General features: G+C 40.9%; 2 protein-coding genes across 3 annotated transcripts in view; both read left to right on the top strand.

Annotated features, from left to right (window-relative positions):
- Window positions 1–6,928, top strand: part of LOC106593831 (uncharacterized) — a 41,449-nt gene extending 34,521 nt beyond the window's left edge. Inside the window, exon 6 of the mRNA XM_082969602.1 lies at window positions 4,912–6,928. Within this exon, the coding sequence (XP_082825728.1) occupies window positions 4,912–5,432 (521 nt within the window). The 3' untranslated portion in view covers window positions 5,433–6,928. The remainder of the gene's footprint in view (window positions 1–4,911) is intronic.
- Window positions 6,929–11,079: 4,151 nt separating this feature from the next.
- LOC123732442 (uncharacterized) lies at window positions 11,080–16,383 on the top strand. Of its 2 annotated transcripts, XM_082968001.1 has the most exons (3): window positions 11,080–11,729; window positions 15,242–15,386; window positions 15,689–16,383. In XM_082968001.1, exons 1-2 carry the CDS (start codon window positions 11,405–11,407, stop codon window positions 15,349–15,351), a joined length of 435 nt encoding a protein of 144 aa, XP_082824127.1. In that variant the 5' UTR covers window positions 11,080–11,404; the 3' UTR covers window positions 15,352–15,386; window positions 15,689–16,383. The 2 variants fall into 2 exon arrangements, with proteins under 2 accessions (XP_082824127.1, XP_045567537.1); XM_045711581.2 differs by lacking the exon at window positions 15,242–15,386 and having other exon boundaries at window positions 11,086–11,729.
- The last annotated feature ends 1,017 nt before the right edge of the window (window positions 16,384–17,400 follow it).

The following is a 17,400-nucleotide window of genomic DNA, read 5'->3' as shown; positions in this document are numbered from 1 at the left end:
TAGGTCAGTTAGGATCACCACTTTATTTTAAGAATGTGAAATGTCAGAATAATAGTAGAGGGAATTATTTATTATAGCTTTTATTTCTTTCATCACATTCCCAGTGGGTCAGAAGTTTACATACACTCAATTAGTATTTGGTAGCATTGCCTTTAAATTGTTTAACTTGGGTCAAACTTTTTGGGTTGCCTTCCACAAGCTTCCTACAATAAGTTGGGTGAAATTTGTCCCATTCCTCCTGACAGAGCTGGTGTAACTGAGTCAGGTTTATAGGCTTCCTTGCTTGCACACGCTTTTTCAGTTCTGACCACAAATTTTCTATGGGATTGAGGTCAGGGCTTTGTGATAGCCACTCCAAAACCTTGACTTTGTTGTCCTTAAGCCATTTTGCCACAACTTTGGAAGTATTCTTGGGGTAATTGTCCATTTGGAAGACCCATTTGCGACCAAGCTTTAACTTCCTGACTGATGTCTTGAGATGTTGCTTCAATATATCCACATCATTTTCCTACCTCATGATGCCATCTATTTTGTGAAGTGCACCAGTCCCTCCTGCAGCAAAGCACCCCCACAACATGATGCTGCCACCCCCGTGCTTCACGGTTGGGATGGTGTTCTTCGGCTTGCAAACCTCCCCCTTTTCCCTCTGAACATAACGATGATCATTATGGCCAAACAGCTCTATTTTTGTTTCATCAGACCAGAGGACATTTCTCCAAAATGATAGATACCTTTGTACCTGTTTCCTCCAGCATCTTCACAAGACTCAAATGATGTCAATTAGCCTATCAGAAGCTTCTAAAGCCATTACATCATTTTCTGGAATTGTCCAAGCTGTTTAAAGGCACAGTCAACTTAGTGTATGTAAACTTCTGACCCACTGGAATTGAATTGTGATACAGTGAATTAGAAGTGAAATAATCTGTCTGTAAACAATTGTTGAAAAAATTACTTGTGTCATGCACCAAGTAGATGTCCTAACCGACTTGCCAAAACTATACAGTCAGGGAAAAAAGTATTTGATCCCCTGCTGATTTTGGATGTTTGCCCACTGACAAAGAAATGATAAGTCTATAATTTTAATGGTAGGTTTATTTGAACAGTGAGAGACAGAATAACAACAAATAAATCCAGAAAAACGCATGTCAAAAATGTTATAAATTGATTTGCATTTTAATGAGGGAAATGCGTTTTTGACCCCCTCTCAATCAGAAAGATTTCTGGCTCCCAGTTGTCTTTTATACAGGTAATGAGCTGAGATTAGGAGCACACTCTTAAAGGGAATGCTCCTAATCTCAGTTTGTTACCTGTATAAAAGACACCTGTCCACAGAAGCAATCAATCAATCAGATTCCAAACTCTCCACCATGGCCAAGACAAAAGAGCTCTCCAAGGATGTCAGGGACATGATTGTATACGTACACAAGGCTGGAATGGGCTACAAGACCATCGCCAAGCAGCTTGGTGAGAAGATGACAACATTTGGTGCGATTATTCGCAAATGGAAGAAACACAAAAGAACTGTCAATCTCCCTCGGCCTGGGGCTCCATGCAAGATCTCACCTCGTGGAGTTGCAATGATCATGAGAACGGTGAGGAATTAGCCCAGAACTACACGGGAGGATCTTGTCAATGATCTCAACGCAGCTGGGACCATAGTCACCAAGAAAACAATTGGTAACACACTACGCCTTGAAGGACTGAAATCCTGCAGCGCCCGCAAGGTCCCCCTGCTCAAGAAAGCACATATACATGCCCGTCTGAAGTTTGCCAATGAACATCTGAATGATTCAGAGGACAACTGGGTGAAAGTGTTGTGGTCAGATGAGACCAAAATGGAGCTCTTTGGCATCAACTCAACTCGCCGTGTTTGGAGGAGGAGGAATGCTGCCTATGACCCCAAGACACCATCCCCACCGTCACACATGGAGGTGGAAACATTATGCTTTGGGGGTGTTTTTTCTGCTAAGGGGACAGGACAACTTCACCGCATCAAATGGACGATGGATGGGGCCATGTACCGTCAAATCTTGGGTGAGAACCTCCTTCCCTCAGCCAGGGCATTGAAAATGGGTCGTGGATGGGTATTCCAGCATGACAATGACCCAAAACACACGGCCAAGGCAACAAAGGAGTAGCTCAAGAAGAAGTGCATTAAGGTCCTGGAGTGGCCTAGCCAGTCTCCAGACCTTAATCCCATAGAAAATCTGTGGAGGGAGCTGAAGGTTCGAGTTGCCAAACGTCAGCCTCGAAACCTTAATGACTTGGAGAAGATCTGCAAAGAGGAGTGGGACAAAATCCCTCCTGAGATGTGTGCAAACCTGGTGGCCAACTACAAGAAACGTTTGACCTCTGTGATTGCCAACAAGGGTTTTGCCACCAAGTACTAAGTCATGTTTTGCAGAGTGGTCAAATACTTATTTCCCTCATTAAAATGCAAATCATTTTATAACATTTTTGATATGCTTTTTTCTGGATTTTTTTGGGTTGTTATTCTGTCTCTCACTGTTCAAATAAACCTACCATTAAAATTATAGACTGATAATTTCTTTGTCAGTGGGCAAACGTACAAAATCAGCAGGGGATCAAATACTTTTTTCTCTCACTGTAGTTTAACAATTTGTGGAGTGGTTGAAAAACAAGTTTTAATGACTCCAACCTAAGTGTATGTAACCTTCCCGACTTCAACTGTAAGTGTGTTCTGCATACAGATGACTATACAAGTTACAACAGATGGACCAATGTTATTTACAGTGCATTCGTAAAGTATTCAGATCCCTTGACTTTTTTCCCACATTTAGTTATGTTACCGCCAAAAATGTATTAAATTAAATGTTTTTCCTCATCAATCTACACACAATAACCCATAATGACAAAGCGAAAACACGTTTTTTTTTCAGTCAACCTTTTGAATGAAAATGTGATGGTCAACAGTGTTGAAGGCCTTGGAAAGGTCTGGAAATAAGGTAGCACAATGATGTCTGTGATCTAAGCCTGTGCTGCCCAACCCTCTACCTGGAGATCTACTGTCCTGTAGGTTTTTATTCCAACCCTCTTCCTGGAGATCTACTGTCCTGTGTTATTTAAAGCCACCAAGTATTTTTAACACCAGAACCACTGGGTCTCAAGGGGACCCTCCTTCAAGTTAATGGGCAGTCATTCTGTTAGTGAGCATTTCTCCTTTGCCAGGATAATCCATCCACCTGACAGGTGTGGCATATCAAGAAGCTGATTAAACAGCATGATCAATCCATTTTATTGGTGGAGGGCCTCCCCCCATGTTCAACCCATTTTATTGGTGTCACATGAACAACGACATCAGTTGGAGCATGTTCATGTCATATAAACAACGACATCAGTTGGAGCATGTTCATGTCATATAAACAACGACATCAGTTGGAGCATGTCCATGTCACATAAACAACGGCATCAGTTGGAGCATGTCCATGTCACATAAACAACGGCATCAGTTGGAGCATGTCACATAAACAACGACATCAGTTGGAGCATGTCACATAAACAACGGCATCAGTTGGAGCATGTCCATGTCACATAAACAACGACATCAGTTGGAGCATGTCCATGTCACATAAACAACGACATCAGTTGGAGCATGTCACATAAACAACGACATCAGTTGGAGCATGTCCATGTCACATAAACAACGGCATCAGTTGGAGCATGTCCATGTCACATAAACAACGACATCAGTTGGAGCATGTCACATAAACAACGGCATCAGTTGGAGCATGTCCATGTCACATAAACAACGACATCAGTTGGAGCATGTCACATAAACAACGGCATCAGTTGGAGCATGTCCATGTCACATAAACAACGGCATCAGTTGGAGCATGTCCATGTCACATAAACAACGGCATCAGTTGGAGCATGTCCATGTCACATGAACAACGACATCAGTTGGAGCATGTCCATGTCACATAAACAACGACATCAGTTGGAGCATGTCCATGTCACATAAACAACGGCATCAGTTGGAGCATGTCCATGTCACATAAACAACGACATCAGTTGGAGCATGTCACATAAACAACGGCATCAGTTGGAGCATGTCCATGTCACATAAACAACGACATCAGTTGGAGCATGTCACATAAACAACGGCATCAGTTGGAGCATGTCCATGTCACATAAACAACGACATCAGTTGGAGCATGTCCATGTCACATAAACAACGGCATCAGTTGGAGCATGTCACATAAACAACGACATCAGTTGGAGCATGTCACATAAACAACGACATCAGTTGGAGCATGTCACATAAACAACGGCATCAGTTGGAGCATGTCCATGTCACATAAACAACGACATCAGTTGGAGCATGTCACATAAACAACGGCATCAGTTGGAGCATGTCCATGTCACATGAACAACGACATCAGTTGGAGCATGTCCATGTCACATGAACAACGACATCAGTTGGAGCATGTCCATGTCACATAAACAACGGCATCAGTTGGAGCATGTCCATGTCACATAAACAACGACATCAGTTGGAGCAATAAGTAATAAATATAATTATATAGTAATAATAATAATGTATTTTATACAGCGCTTTTCATCACAAAGACAATCTCAGACTGTAAAAACTGTCAAAACTAACAAAACACATGTAGAGATCTGGCAGGTCTTGGTGATGGTCTACCACAGCTTTAGATGATAAGGTGTTGTTCAGCCAGGCAATTCAGAAAGGCTGGGCAGTAGTTTAAAAGGAGGGAGCAGCGATGTCACAGAGGGAGCAGCGATGTCACAGAGGGAGCAGCGTCAGTCAGTTACTCAGACCGGAGCTCTTCACCAGGCTCCTCCTCTAACATGGAGCCAGTTTTATCATGTAGAAGCTTTATTCAGGTCTCTAAGTATTTAACTAAATAATCTGTTTTTCTTTGGCAGGAGAGAGACCAGACTCTCACTCTGACAGCGGAAAGAGTCCTGCAGGGGGACCAGACCCAGTAACACCCAAACCAGCAAGACGACACCACTGCTCCTACTGTGGAAATAGTTTTACCCGATTACTACACCTGAAATCACATGAGAGAATACATACAGGAGAAAAGCCCTTCCACTGTTCCCAGTGTGAAAAGAGTTTTAGGTGGTTAACGACTCTGAAACACCATGAGAGGACACACACACACGAAAAGCTCTACCAATGCTCCATGTGTGGAATGAGTTTTACCAAGTTAGGGGCCCTGAATGTGCATGACAGGACACACGCAGTAGGGGATAAGCCCTACCGCTGCTCCCAGTGTGGACAGAGATTTAACCGGTTAAGACATCTGAATAAGCATGAAAGAATACATACACAGGAGGAGAAGACATACCACTGCTCTCATTGTGAGAAGACATTTTCCCAGTCAGAGGACCTGAAATCACATGAGAGAATAGAGAGACTGTGTTCTGACTTGTGTTTTTGACTGAGAATTTGTGTATTTTGTTTCTGCCAAATGAAATCATGTTGTTTATATGAAATAATTATTGAAATAGACCTACTTTTTGTTTTAGTTTTCATCTGGAGATTGACATGACTCTCCTATGAGGATCCAAGGATTTCTAACATACTCTGTTACACAGAATCATGGCTCTCTCTCTGGATATACTGTTGTCATGACTCTCATGTGAGGATCCAAGGATCAGGTTACAGTGGATCAGCATTCAATAGAGGAGGGAGGGATATGGGGGTTTTATGACACCTCATTTATTACACCTCACGTCGATAGTAAATTGTAGGCAGCAGACTATTCCTTTTGGGGTCTAATTTGGGCGACTGGAATGTCTCTTTGTTACCGAGAGATTCTTGCCGCCCAAAAAACTTCAACATCAAACAATGGACACTGGGATGATATATTCCAACATCCGAATGTTGGGAACGATGAGTGATGAAATATGGAAAATGTAATGTCTATTTTGTGATGTCATTAAAATTGTTAGAAATAAGTTTTAATGAAAGCATTAACTGCAAGAGGTTTTACACTGTGTATATCAGGTTTACATTCTTTACATTGTGTAGAAAATATCAAGGATAAAGAGAATGTTTTTGTGACGATAGGATTGTGATTTTAGTTCTCTAACGAGATACTAATTCTGGTACCTTGCCTCATAACTAGCCACGCCCCTGGGAGCCCGGAGAGCGGGTCAGAATGACACAAAATGCCCCCGTTTTACCCGAGGGTTTAAAAAGATTGAGTTAAGAATGATCATATCAGACTAGGAGGACCACGAGCTGTAGCTGAGGTCTACGATTAGTCACGACCCCCCCCCCCCCCCCCCCCGAAACGCAACACACGAAGAAGACAACGGAACCTCTTAACAATCAATGCTACAGGTAACTACGAGTGCAAACTAAACAGACAACTAAGAAGAAGGACATTGTGACATTTTGTTGACAAATCAGAGCCTTACACCTGAGAATGACCGGAGAAGGCCAACCGAAATAAGAAGGCCCAACTGAACCCTCCTAATCAAGCGGGAACCCGGCCCACGAAGGGCCCAACAGAGAGAAGGCCCAACTGAACCCTCCTAATCAAGCAGGAACCTTGCCCACGAAGGGCCCAACAGAGAAGGCCCAACTGAACCCTCCTAATCAAGTGGGAACCCGGCCCACGAAGGGTCCAACAGAGATACCCGACAGAGACCTTCAACGCGTAAATACATGCGTTACTTCCTACCCAGAAGAGCGGAAGTTTGGGGCAAGGGCTATTGTGAGCATAGTTCCCAAATGTATCCAAGTGTTGCGTCTGTCTGTCTCTCTCTCTCTCTAACTCTCCATCTTGTGTACCAAGTTTCATATTGTGTTAGTCCACTAGGGACTTGTCATCGTATTAAGTTTCCAATCAATAACCTATACCATGTGTGTGTGTTTGTGTATCCTATGTTATCATTTTGTTTGTTAGTAAATAAATAATCAAATCAATTTGTGTGGTACGGAAATGATCAGTGAGACTTGGGTTTGTGCCGATTTCACGAAGTCAACGATGTTCAGAATGAGACTGATATGAGGAAATTATTAAATTAGTGACTGTTATGATATCTTTATATTCTTGAGATAATTCGGGAAACGGTAACTCATTAAACAACTGTTCCCGAGTTAATTGTTTCATTCAACATAGTTTGATCAAATAAATAACAGTCATCAGATTAATGATAGCCACGTCACGGCAAGATGATAAATACTACACAATTTGTGTTTTGATTATGAACTTTAATGCATTGGCATACAAGTATAAACTCTCATGTTGTTCATTTTATTTTGGGGATATTGCTAATATATAAATGAATGGAGTTTTTGCATTTCTTGATTTTTAACCTTAAACCTCTTGAATTTGATTTTTGACACAGTATTTGCAGCATACTGCAGTTATACTGCACCCTGACTGCCATTTATTTTCCCGTGAGGGCAGTCATGACATACAATGCCATCGGAAAGTATTCAGACCCCTAGCCATTTTTCCACATTTTGTTACCTTACAACCTTAGAGAGTATACCTATTTTTCACCTCTATATCTAACCTCTTTAACCCAGAGGAGAGAGAGTATACCTATTTCTCACATCATAAAACGTATTCCCTTAAATACCGTTTCATCGGTAACGCAACTTTGCTATCCCGAACTTCCGACACCAAGATTCATTCCATCAGCACCTCCGATCACGCATTGGATCAGCCTTGTCTTAACCATCAACTCCGGACAATGTCGTCCTTCACTATGGAAACGTGCCACCTCGCTTCTATCGGATCTCGAATTCAAAACGTATTTTAATAAGGAACGGAATGGATTCAATACGTATTATAATAAGGAATGGAACGAATCTACTGATCTTAATGACACACCAGAATGTTCATTGAGCTTAATGACACACCAGAATGTTCATTGAGCTTAATGACACACCTGAATGTTCATTGATCTTATTGACACACCTGAATGTTAATTGGGCTTAATGACACACCAGAATGTTCATTGAGCTTAATAACACATCTGAATGTTAATTGAGCTTAATGTCACACCTGAATGTTCATTGATCTTATTGACACACCAGAATGTTTGTTGAGCTTATTGACACACCTGAATGTTAATTGATCTTATTGACACACCTGAATGTTAATTGAGCTTAATGACACACCTGAATGTTAATTGAGCTTAATGACACACCTGAATGTTAATTGATCTTATTGACACACCTGAATGTTCATTGAGCTTAATGACACACCTGAATGTTAATTGAGCCTAATGACACACCTGAATGTTTATTGAGCTTAATAATGACACACCTGAATGTTTTTTAATTTAATTTATTTAACCTTTATTTAAACAGGTAGGCCAGTAGAGAACAAGTTCTCATTTACAACTGCGACCTGGCCAAGATAAAGCAAAGCAGTGCGACAAAAACAAAGAGGTGAAGAGGCGACTCCGGGATGCTGTGGCCTTCTAGGCAGAGTTCCTTTGTCCAGTGTCTGTGTTCTTTTGCCCATCTTAATCTTTTCTTTTTATTGGCCAGTCTGAGATATGGCTTTTTCTTTGCAACTCTGCCTAGGCCAGCATCCCAGAGTCGCCTCTTCACTGTTGACGTTGAGACTGGTGTTTTGCAGGTACTATTTAATGAAGCTGCCAGTTGAGGACTTGTGAGGCGTCTGTTTCTCAAACTAGACACTCTAATGTACTTGTCCTCTTGCTCAGTTGTGCACCGGGGCCTCCCACTCCTCTTTCTATTCTGGTTAGAGCCAGTTTGCGCTGTTCTGTGAAGGGAGTAGTACACAGCGTTGTATGAGATCTTCAGTTTCTTGACAATTTCTCGCATTGAATAGCCTTCATTTCTCAGAACAAGAATAGACTGACGAGTTTCAAAAGAAAGTTCTTTATTTCTGGCCATTTTGAGCCTGTAATCGAACCCACACATGCTGATACTCCAGATACTCAACTAGTCTAAAGAAGGCCAGTTGTATTGCTTCTTTAATCAGAAGAACAGTTTTCAGCTGTGCTAACATAATTGTAAAAGGGTTTTCTAATGATCAATTAGCCTTTTAAAATGACAAACTTGGATTAGCTAACACAACGTGCCATTGGAACACAGGAGTGATGGTTGCTGATAATGGGCCTCTGTACTCCTATGTAGATATTCCATTAAAAATCTGCCGTTTTCAGCTACAATAATCATTTACAACATTAGCAATGTATACACTGTATTTCTGATCAATTTTATGTTATTTTAATGGACAAAAAAATGTGCTTTTCTTTCAAAAACAAGGACATTTCTAAGTGACCCCAAACTTTTGAACGGTACTGTATGTTAGTGCAGGGTGAGCTACACACAGTGACTTCCTACTAGGGCACACTGCCTCAGTTCTAACAGTATATCTCTGATTCATAGGCACATGATTACTGTATACAATAGCTGTAGGATCAGTAGAGGCATTCAGGGCAGTAAGAGGGACATAAATTAGGTTACTTACATTGTGTCTTCCAACGTCCCCTGGGATAATGTACATTTGCTGAAGCAACACAATGGTAGGGATTAAATGAGCTAGATGTTATCTAGCCAGACTGGAAGGGTTCATGCAGATTGTTGGTAGAGAGGTAGTTCTGTAGTTGTATACAGCCAGACTGGAAGGGTTCATGCAGAGTGTTGGTAGAGAGGTAGTTCTGTAGTTGTATACAGCCAGACTAGAAGGGTTCATGCAGAGTGTTGGTAGTTCTGTAGTATCTAGCCAGACTAGAAGGGTTCATGCGGATTGTTGGTAGATAGGTAGTTCTGACAGCAGTTTGAGGGTTGTAGGTCAAGGAGCTATTGAAATGTGAAAGTTCGACAAATTCATGTAAAATCATGTGAGATGAAAATGGACAAACTGAAGGGTGTGCAATAGAGAAGGCTAGTGAGTGGATGTTCTGAACGTAGCTTGAGGGTTGTAGGTCACATGACTAAGGAGCTATTGAAATTTGAAACTTTGAAAAATTATTGTGTATCGCGTGAGATGAAAATGGACAAACAAAATGTGCTACAAATAAGGCTACTCAGTGGATATTCTGAAAGTAGTTTGAGGGTCGTGGATCATAAGACTAAGGAGCTATTGAAATTTGAAGGTTTACAAAATTCATGTAAAGTCGTGTGAAATGAAAATTTACCAACTAAAGGGTGTGCAATGTGTAGGCCCACTGAGTGGACATTCTGAACCTTGTTTGAAGTCACTAGGTCACATGACCAAGGCACTATTGCATTGTTAAAAATATATATATATATAATTTAAAATAGTGAGACATGTAAATAAAAATAAAAAAGTGTATGCAATGTGTGCCATCTGGTTAGCTAAAACCAGTTTTAGGAGTAATGGTTAAAGACCTATTGAAATCTGAAAAATTAGATTTGTCATTATGTTGACGGTCCCTAACTGCTGTTGGTGGACTTAAGGAAATCTACAGGCAAATATCCGTTGAATATCCAACCTGAATCTCTTTACCTCGGTACCGTCCTGCAGGCTTCAATTGTTTACTAGCAAGTTAACAAACTAGCTTGATAGTCAACAGATTTAGTTTTAGGTTATCTAAGATTAGCTAGAAAAACACATTTTAGTTTAACTAACTTTAGCTTGCATCACATTTTAGTATTTAATCAATTACTTAGACTATCTGTAAACAGGACATTAAACTTGCAAAATAAAAGAACTGTCTAGCTATATTCAAATTGATGTCTTGCTCCTGCAGAAGTTCGTTATTTCTCCTCTTCCCTCACTTTTTCCCCGAATCCCGACACGTTTACTCCCCTGCCTGCTCTGTTTGGTATTCTCGCATCCTTTCCATTGGTTGCCTAACGCAACCAATCATAGTCCTCACTGCTCCGAGAACACATTTGAGTAAATTAAACTCCCGTGACCTTGGAGTATGAGATATCGCGTGTGACTACGAACGGACAGACGGAGACCTATCAATAGTTTTTAATTTTTTTTTATTTTTTAAGTTTGCACAAATCTTTATTTAACTTGCTGTAAATAACAGTAACATGCAAAACATAAACATAACATAACATAACAGCCAGAGGGAATCCAAAGAAAATAGTACATAGAAGACAAACGTTTCCATAAACTGCGTTACCAACTCCAGTCATCAGATGGCGATGTGTGGGTCTTTCATGCGACGCTGCCAGTGTGACGTATAATCTAGTGGACGGGACGCTTCTTAAACAACAACACGGCTCAATGGATTCAACCCCCTAGGTAGCTTGCTAGCAAAGATACAACATAAACATTTAAGCTCTTCAGACTGTTTCGATTAGACGTATCTAGTAGTTACCACTCATTGATTTGTAATATTTACGTTGTTGTTAGTCAGCTAGCTAGTAATGTGAATCTAGCACCAGACAACTCGCTAATGCTAACTAGCTAGCTAGCAAGCATCCCCGACTATGAGCTCACTAAGTTACTCTCCTCCTGCTAAAGAAGAGGAGGTCTGCTGGACGGAGAAAGAAACTCTGGGTTTGAACATTGTCGTGAAAGAGGAGAAGGAAGAGGAGGCTGTCACAACACAAAAACAAGTAGAGGGTGAGGCTGTTATAGTGAAAGAAGAAGAGAAAGACGTTTCAGTGAAAGAAGAGGAAGACGAGTTCAGAGTGAAAGAGGAGGAGGATGTTACAGTAAAAAAAGAGGAGGGAGAGATTACTGTCACATTGAAAGAAGAAGAAGAAGAGGAGGAGGAAGAAGAAGAAGAGGTTGGAGATCTGATGAACATCAGTGAGTACCATCTTAAAAACAGGCACAAACTCTGCAGTTGAACTGATGTGTGGTTTTAAAGGGTCAATCCGGGATTCAAACAACTGTGCCCTGACACTTGTTTTGGTAAATATTTGAGGGATGGGGGTGGAGAAATGTAACCACACTCAAATTCATAGACAAAGTAATGAGTACAAGGACTGACCACCCATAAGATCAAAATGACAGTTATAACCAGATATGCAAACATTTAGTTGTGAATTCCATACTGTAATTAACCAGGTTTTTACAAACAGTCACATACGGTTCTGATGGGGTAAGACAGCTGAAGTATGTGACGTAATACGGTTCTGATGGGGTAAGACAGCTGAAGTATGTGACGTAATACGGTTCTGATGGGGTAAGACAGCTGAAGTATGTGACGTAATACGGTTCTGATGGGGTAAGACAGCTGAAGTATGTGACGTAATACGGTTCTGATGGGGTAAGACAGCTGAAGTATGTGACGTAATACGGTTCTGATGGGGTAAGACAGCTGAAGTATGTGACGTAATACGGTTCTGATGGGGTAAGACAGCTGAAGTATGTGACGTAATACGGTTCTGATGGGGGTAAGACAGCTGAAGTATGTGACGTTATACGCTTCTGATGGGGTAAGACAGCTGAAGTATGTGACGTAATACGGTTCTGATGGGGTAATACAGTTGAAGTCGGAAGTTTACATACACTTGGGTTGGAGTCATTAAAACTCATTTTTCAACCACTCCACAAATTTCTTGTTAGCAAACTATAGTTTTGGCAAGACGGTTAGGACATCTACTTTGTGCATGATACAAGTAATTTTCCCAACAATTCTTTACAGAGAGATTATTTCACTTATAATTCTCTGTATCACAATTCCAGTGGGTCAGAAGTTTACATACACTAAGTTGACTGTGCCTTTAAACAGCTTGTAAAATTCCAGAAAATGATGTCATGGCTTCTGATAGGCTAATTGACATAATTTGAGTCAATTGGAGATGTACCTGTGGATGTATTTCAAGGCCTACCTTCAAACTCAGTGCCTCTTTGCTTGACGTCATGGGAAAATCAAAAGAAATCAGCCAAGACCTCAGAAAAAAAATGGGAGATCTCCACAAGTCTGGTTCATCTTTGGGATTCAAGAACGCCTGAAGGTACCACGTTCATCTGTACAAACAATAGTATGCAAGTATAAACACCATGGGACCACGCAGCCATCATACCACTCAGGAAGGAGATGCGTTCTGTCTCCTAGAGATGAACATACTTTGGTGAGAAAAGTGCAAATCAATCCCAGAACAACAGCAAAGGACCTTTTGAAGATGCTGGAGGAATCGGGTACAAAAGTATTTATATCCACAGTAAAGCGAGTCCTATATCGACATAACCTGAAAGGCCGCTCAGCAACTGCACATGGGGACAAGGATTGTACTTTTTTGAGAAATGTCCTCTGGTCTGATGAAACAAAAATAGAACTGTTTGGCCATAATGACCATCGTTATGTTTGGAGGAAAAAGGGGGAGGCTTGCAAGCCGAAGAACACCATCCCAACCGTGAAGCACAGGGGTGGCAGCATCATGTTGTGGGGGTGTTTTGCTGCACTTCACAAAATAGATGGCATCATGAGGTAGGAAAATTATGTGGATATATTGAAGCAACATCTCAAGACATCAGTCAGGAAGTTAAAGCTTGGTCGCAAATGGGTCTTCCAAATAGACAATGACCCCAAGCATACTTCCAAAGTTGTGGCAAAATGGCTTAGGGACAACAAAGTTAAGATAATGGAGTGGCCATCACAAAGCCCTGACCTCAATCCCATAGAAAATGTGTGGGCAGAACTGAAAAAGCGTGTGCGAGCAAGGAGGCCTACAAACCTGACTCAGTTACACCAGCTCTGTCAGGAGGAATGAGCCAAAATTCACCCAACTTATTGTGGGAAGCTTGTGGAAGGCTACCCGAAACGTTTGACCGAAGTTAAACAATTTAAAGGCAATGCTACCAAATACTAATTGAGTGTATGTAAACTTCTGACCCACTGGGAATGTGATGAAAGAAATAAAAGCTGAAATAAATCATTCTCTCTACTATTATTCTGACATTTCACATTCTTAAAATAAAGTGGTGATCCTAACTGACCTAAGACAGGGAATTTGTACTAGGATTAATTGTCAGGAATTGTGAAAAACTGAGTTTAAATGTATTTGGCTAAGGTGTATGTAAACTTCCGACTTCAACTGTATAGGACATGTATTTATATTCATGAACTAATTGCTATCATTTATTTAAATGTCCAAAAATGTATGTAATAATTCTGGATCTTCCCTTTAAAGGCGCATTCTACTGACGTTATACACTTGAATATGTTGTTTTTAATGGAGGAAGATCTGTATGTCTGGCAACACACTAACCACATAGGTCACTGAGGCATGACTCAATACTGACTGGCAACACACACTAACCACATAAGTCACTGAGGCATGACTCAATAAACTGGCAACACACACTAACCACATAAGTCACTGAGGCGTGACTCAATACTGCATCTGCAGGCTGACAAGAGTGCAACTGTAATATACTGAACAAAAATACAACAATTTCAAAAATGTTACTGAGTTACAGTTCATATAAGGAAATCAGTCAATTGATATAAATTCAGTAGGCCCTAATCTATGGATTTCACATGACTGGGAATACAGATATACATGGTGCAGCCATGGGTGGGCCTGGGAGGGCATAGGCATACCAACTGGAGAACCAGGTCCTGCCAAACAGAATGAGGTTTTCCTTATAAAAGGGCTTTACTCCAGACAGAAATGTTCCTCAGCACTCCACTTCCCCCTCCTCAGACGATCCCGCAGTTGAAGAAGCCCGATGTGGAGGTCCTGGGTTGGCATGGTTACACGTGGCCTGTGGTTGTGAGGCCTGTTGGATGTACTGCCACATTTTCTAAAAACTACGTTGGAGGCGGCTTATGGTCGAGAATTGAATATTGAAATCTTTGGCAACAGCTCTGCTGGAAATTCCTGCAGTCAGCATGCCAATTGCACACTCCCTCAAAACTTGAGAGATCTGTGGCATTGTGTTTTGTGACAAAACTGCCAATTTTATAGTGGCCTTTTATTGTCCCCCAGCACAAGGTGCACCTGTGTAATGATCATGCTGTTTAATCAGCTTCATGATATGCCACGCCTGTCAGGTGGATGGATTATCTTGGCAATAGAGACATTCTCACTAACAGGGCAACACACACTAACATACACTACAGGTCAAAAGTTTTAGAACACCTACTCATTCAAGGGTTTTTCTTTACTTTTACTATTTTCTACATTGTAGAATAATAGTGAAGACATCAACTATTAAATAACACATGGAATCATGTAGTAACTAAAAAAGTGTTAAACAATTCAAAATATATTTTAGATTCTTCAAATAGCCACCCTTTGCCTTGATGACAGCTTTGCACACTCTTGACATTCTCTCAACCAGCTTCACCTGGAATGCTTTTCCAACAGTCTTGAAGGAGTTCCCACATATGCTGAGCACTTGTTGGCTGCTTTTCCTTCACTCTGCTGTCCAACTCATCCCAAATCATCTCAATTTGGTTGTGGTCGGTGGATTGTAGAGGCCAGGTCATCTGATGCCGCACTCTCCTTCTTGGTAGTGTATTTGTGCCCTAAATGTGAAAGAAATATGTTTTTTGTGCTTATGACAATTTCTGTTATCTTTTATTTCAGTTCATGAAACATGGGACCAGGACTTTACATGTTGCAAATATTTATTTTGTTCATTATAGTACTCTATTAGCCTCACCAAGTTTATTTTTAATGATAACATTTTGTGACGACTGGCTTCTGTTTACTAAGGGAGCTAGTCTGGATTAAACCTCATAGGAAGACTGTTTTATCATGTGGAGACTTTTATTCAGGTTTCTGTTTAACTAAATACTCGGTCTTTGGCAGGAGAGAGACCAGACTCTCACTTTGACAGCGGGAAGAGTCCTTCGGGGGAATCAGACCCAGAGAAGAGTCCTTCAGGAGAATCAGACTCAGAGACATCCAAACCAGCAGGACGACACCAATGTTCCCAGTGTAATAAGAGTTTTACCAAGTTAGGGAACCTAAAACAGCATGAGACCACACACACTGGAGAAAAGCCTTTCCAATGTTCCCAGTGTGGAAAGAGATTTACCCAGTTAAGGTCCCTGAAAATGCATGAGAGAATACACACAGGGGAGAAGCCTTACCACTGCTCTCAATGTGGAATGACTTTTACCTGGTTAGCAAGCCTGAGAACACATGAGCGAATACACACAGGAGAGAAGCCTTACCACTGTTCCCACTGTGGAAAGACATTTTTACGATCACAGGACCTTAAATCACACGAGAGAACGCACACAGGAGAAAAGCCTTACCACTGCTCCCAATGTGGAATGACTTTTACCTGGTCAGCGAGCCTGAAAACGCACGAGAGGACACACTCAAGAGAAAAGACCTACCCCTGTTCTTATTGTAGAAAGACATTTTCCCGGTCAGAGGATCTGAAATCACATGAGAGAATAGAGAGGCTGTGTTCTGACCTATGTTTTTGACTGAGAATTTGTGTTTTTGTTTATGCCACACAAAATCTGTTTTAAATTAAAGCTTCCTCAAAAATAGGTTGTTTTTCTTTTTCATCTCGATTCAGATTAAAATTAATAAAATTGAATACAAGTCAGTATGTAGCTTTTCACAAGCCTTGGCTGGTCTGATCCAGAACGGCTCCTGCTCCAATGAGCCAATCTCCTGTTTCTGTAGTGTGAGGCAGCTTGATGTACAAGTACTTCCCCTGGACAGGACTCTAGTCTATTGAGTTATTATATAGATTGATAGAATTTTGCTTTTGTTCATTCAAACCTTGAAACCTCTTGAATTTGATTTGATATATGATTTGGATATTGCTAAATGAATTTGATTGGATACAGTTGCAGCCAAATATATTGCAATTTTCTTCTCAAACAATTTTGGTGGTCTCCACACCTTGTTATTGGATTTTCAACATTGCAGAACCAATTAGATTTTTTTCAATTTAAGTTTACAATTTTTATTCAGAAAATAAAGACTAAATAATTGTCACCCTGGAGCTAGTACTTAGCCAACAAACTCTTCTCATAGCCATCAATGAGCTTGCTGCACCTTTCTACTGGCAATTTGGCCCACTCTTCAGCAGCAAACTGTTAGTGTTTGAGGGTTGCCCTCCACCAAGTGATGTTTTTCAGATCTCACTATAGGTTATGGATGTGATTCAGATCTGGACTCTTTGCTGGCCACTCCAGAACACTCCAGAACAGAACACTACAGTCCAGAACAGAACACTTCAGCATTTCTTCTTGAACCATGTTAATCCAGGGTGTGTTTGATTTGAGTTTAGGGTTGTTGTCCTGCTGGAAGACCCACAACCTTCAAAAGAGACAGTTTTTTGACACTGGGTTGAACATTGCACTCACTGGGCATAGACGTAAATTCAACGTCTATTCCACGTTGGTTCAACGTAACGTTGATTCAACCAGTGGGTTGTCTTCACACCTTATCATTGGATTAACAACACTACAGAACCAATTTTATTTTTGTGAACTGAAGATTAAAACATGTATTCAGAAAATAAAGACAAATGGCCTGGACAAAATTATTGGCAC

Source organism: Salmo salar, chromosome 02 (assembly GCF_965601325.2).
Source record: "Salmo salar chromosome 02, fSalSal1, whole genome shotgun sequence".
NCBI classification, from domain to species: domain Eukaryota; kingdom Metazoa; phylum Chordata; class Actinopteri; order Salmoniformes; family Salmonidae; genus Salmo; species Salmo salar.
Note: the sequence above shows the minus strand (reverse complement) of the source record. Positions and strands in the feature narration are given on the sequence as shown.

Excerpts from the sequence above, each read along its gene's own strand:
- LOC123732442 (XM_045711581.2), top strand. The coding sequence starts at position 11,405 with ATGAGCTCACTAAGTTACTCTCCTCCTGCTAAAGAAGAGGAGGTCTGC. Across the intron at positions 11,730-15,688 it reads TGGAGATCTGATGAACATCA|GAGAGAGACCAGACTCTCAC; the intron begins GTGAGTACCATC and ends GGTCTTTGGCAG.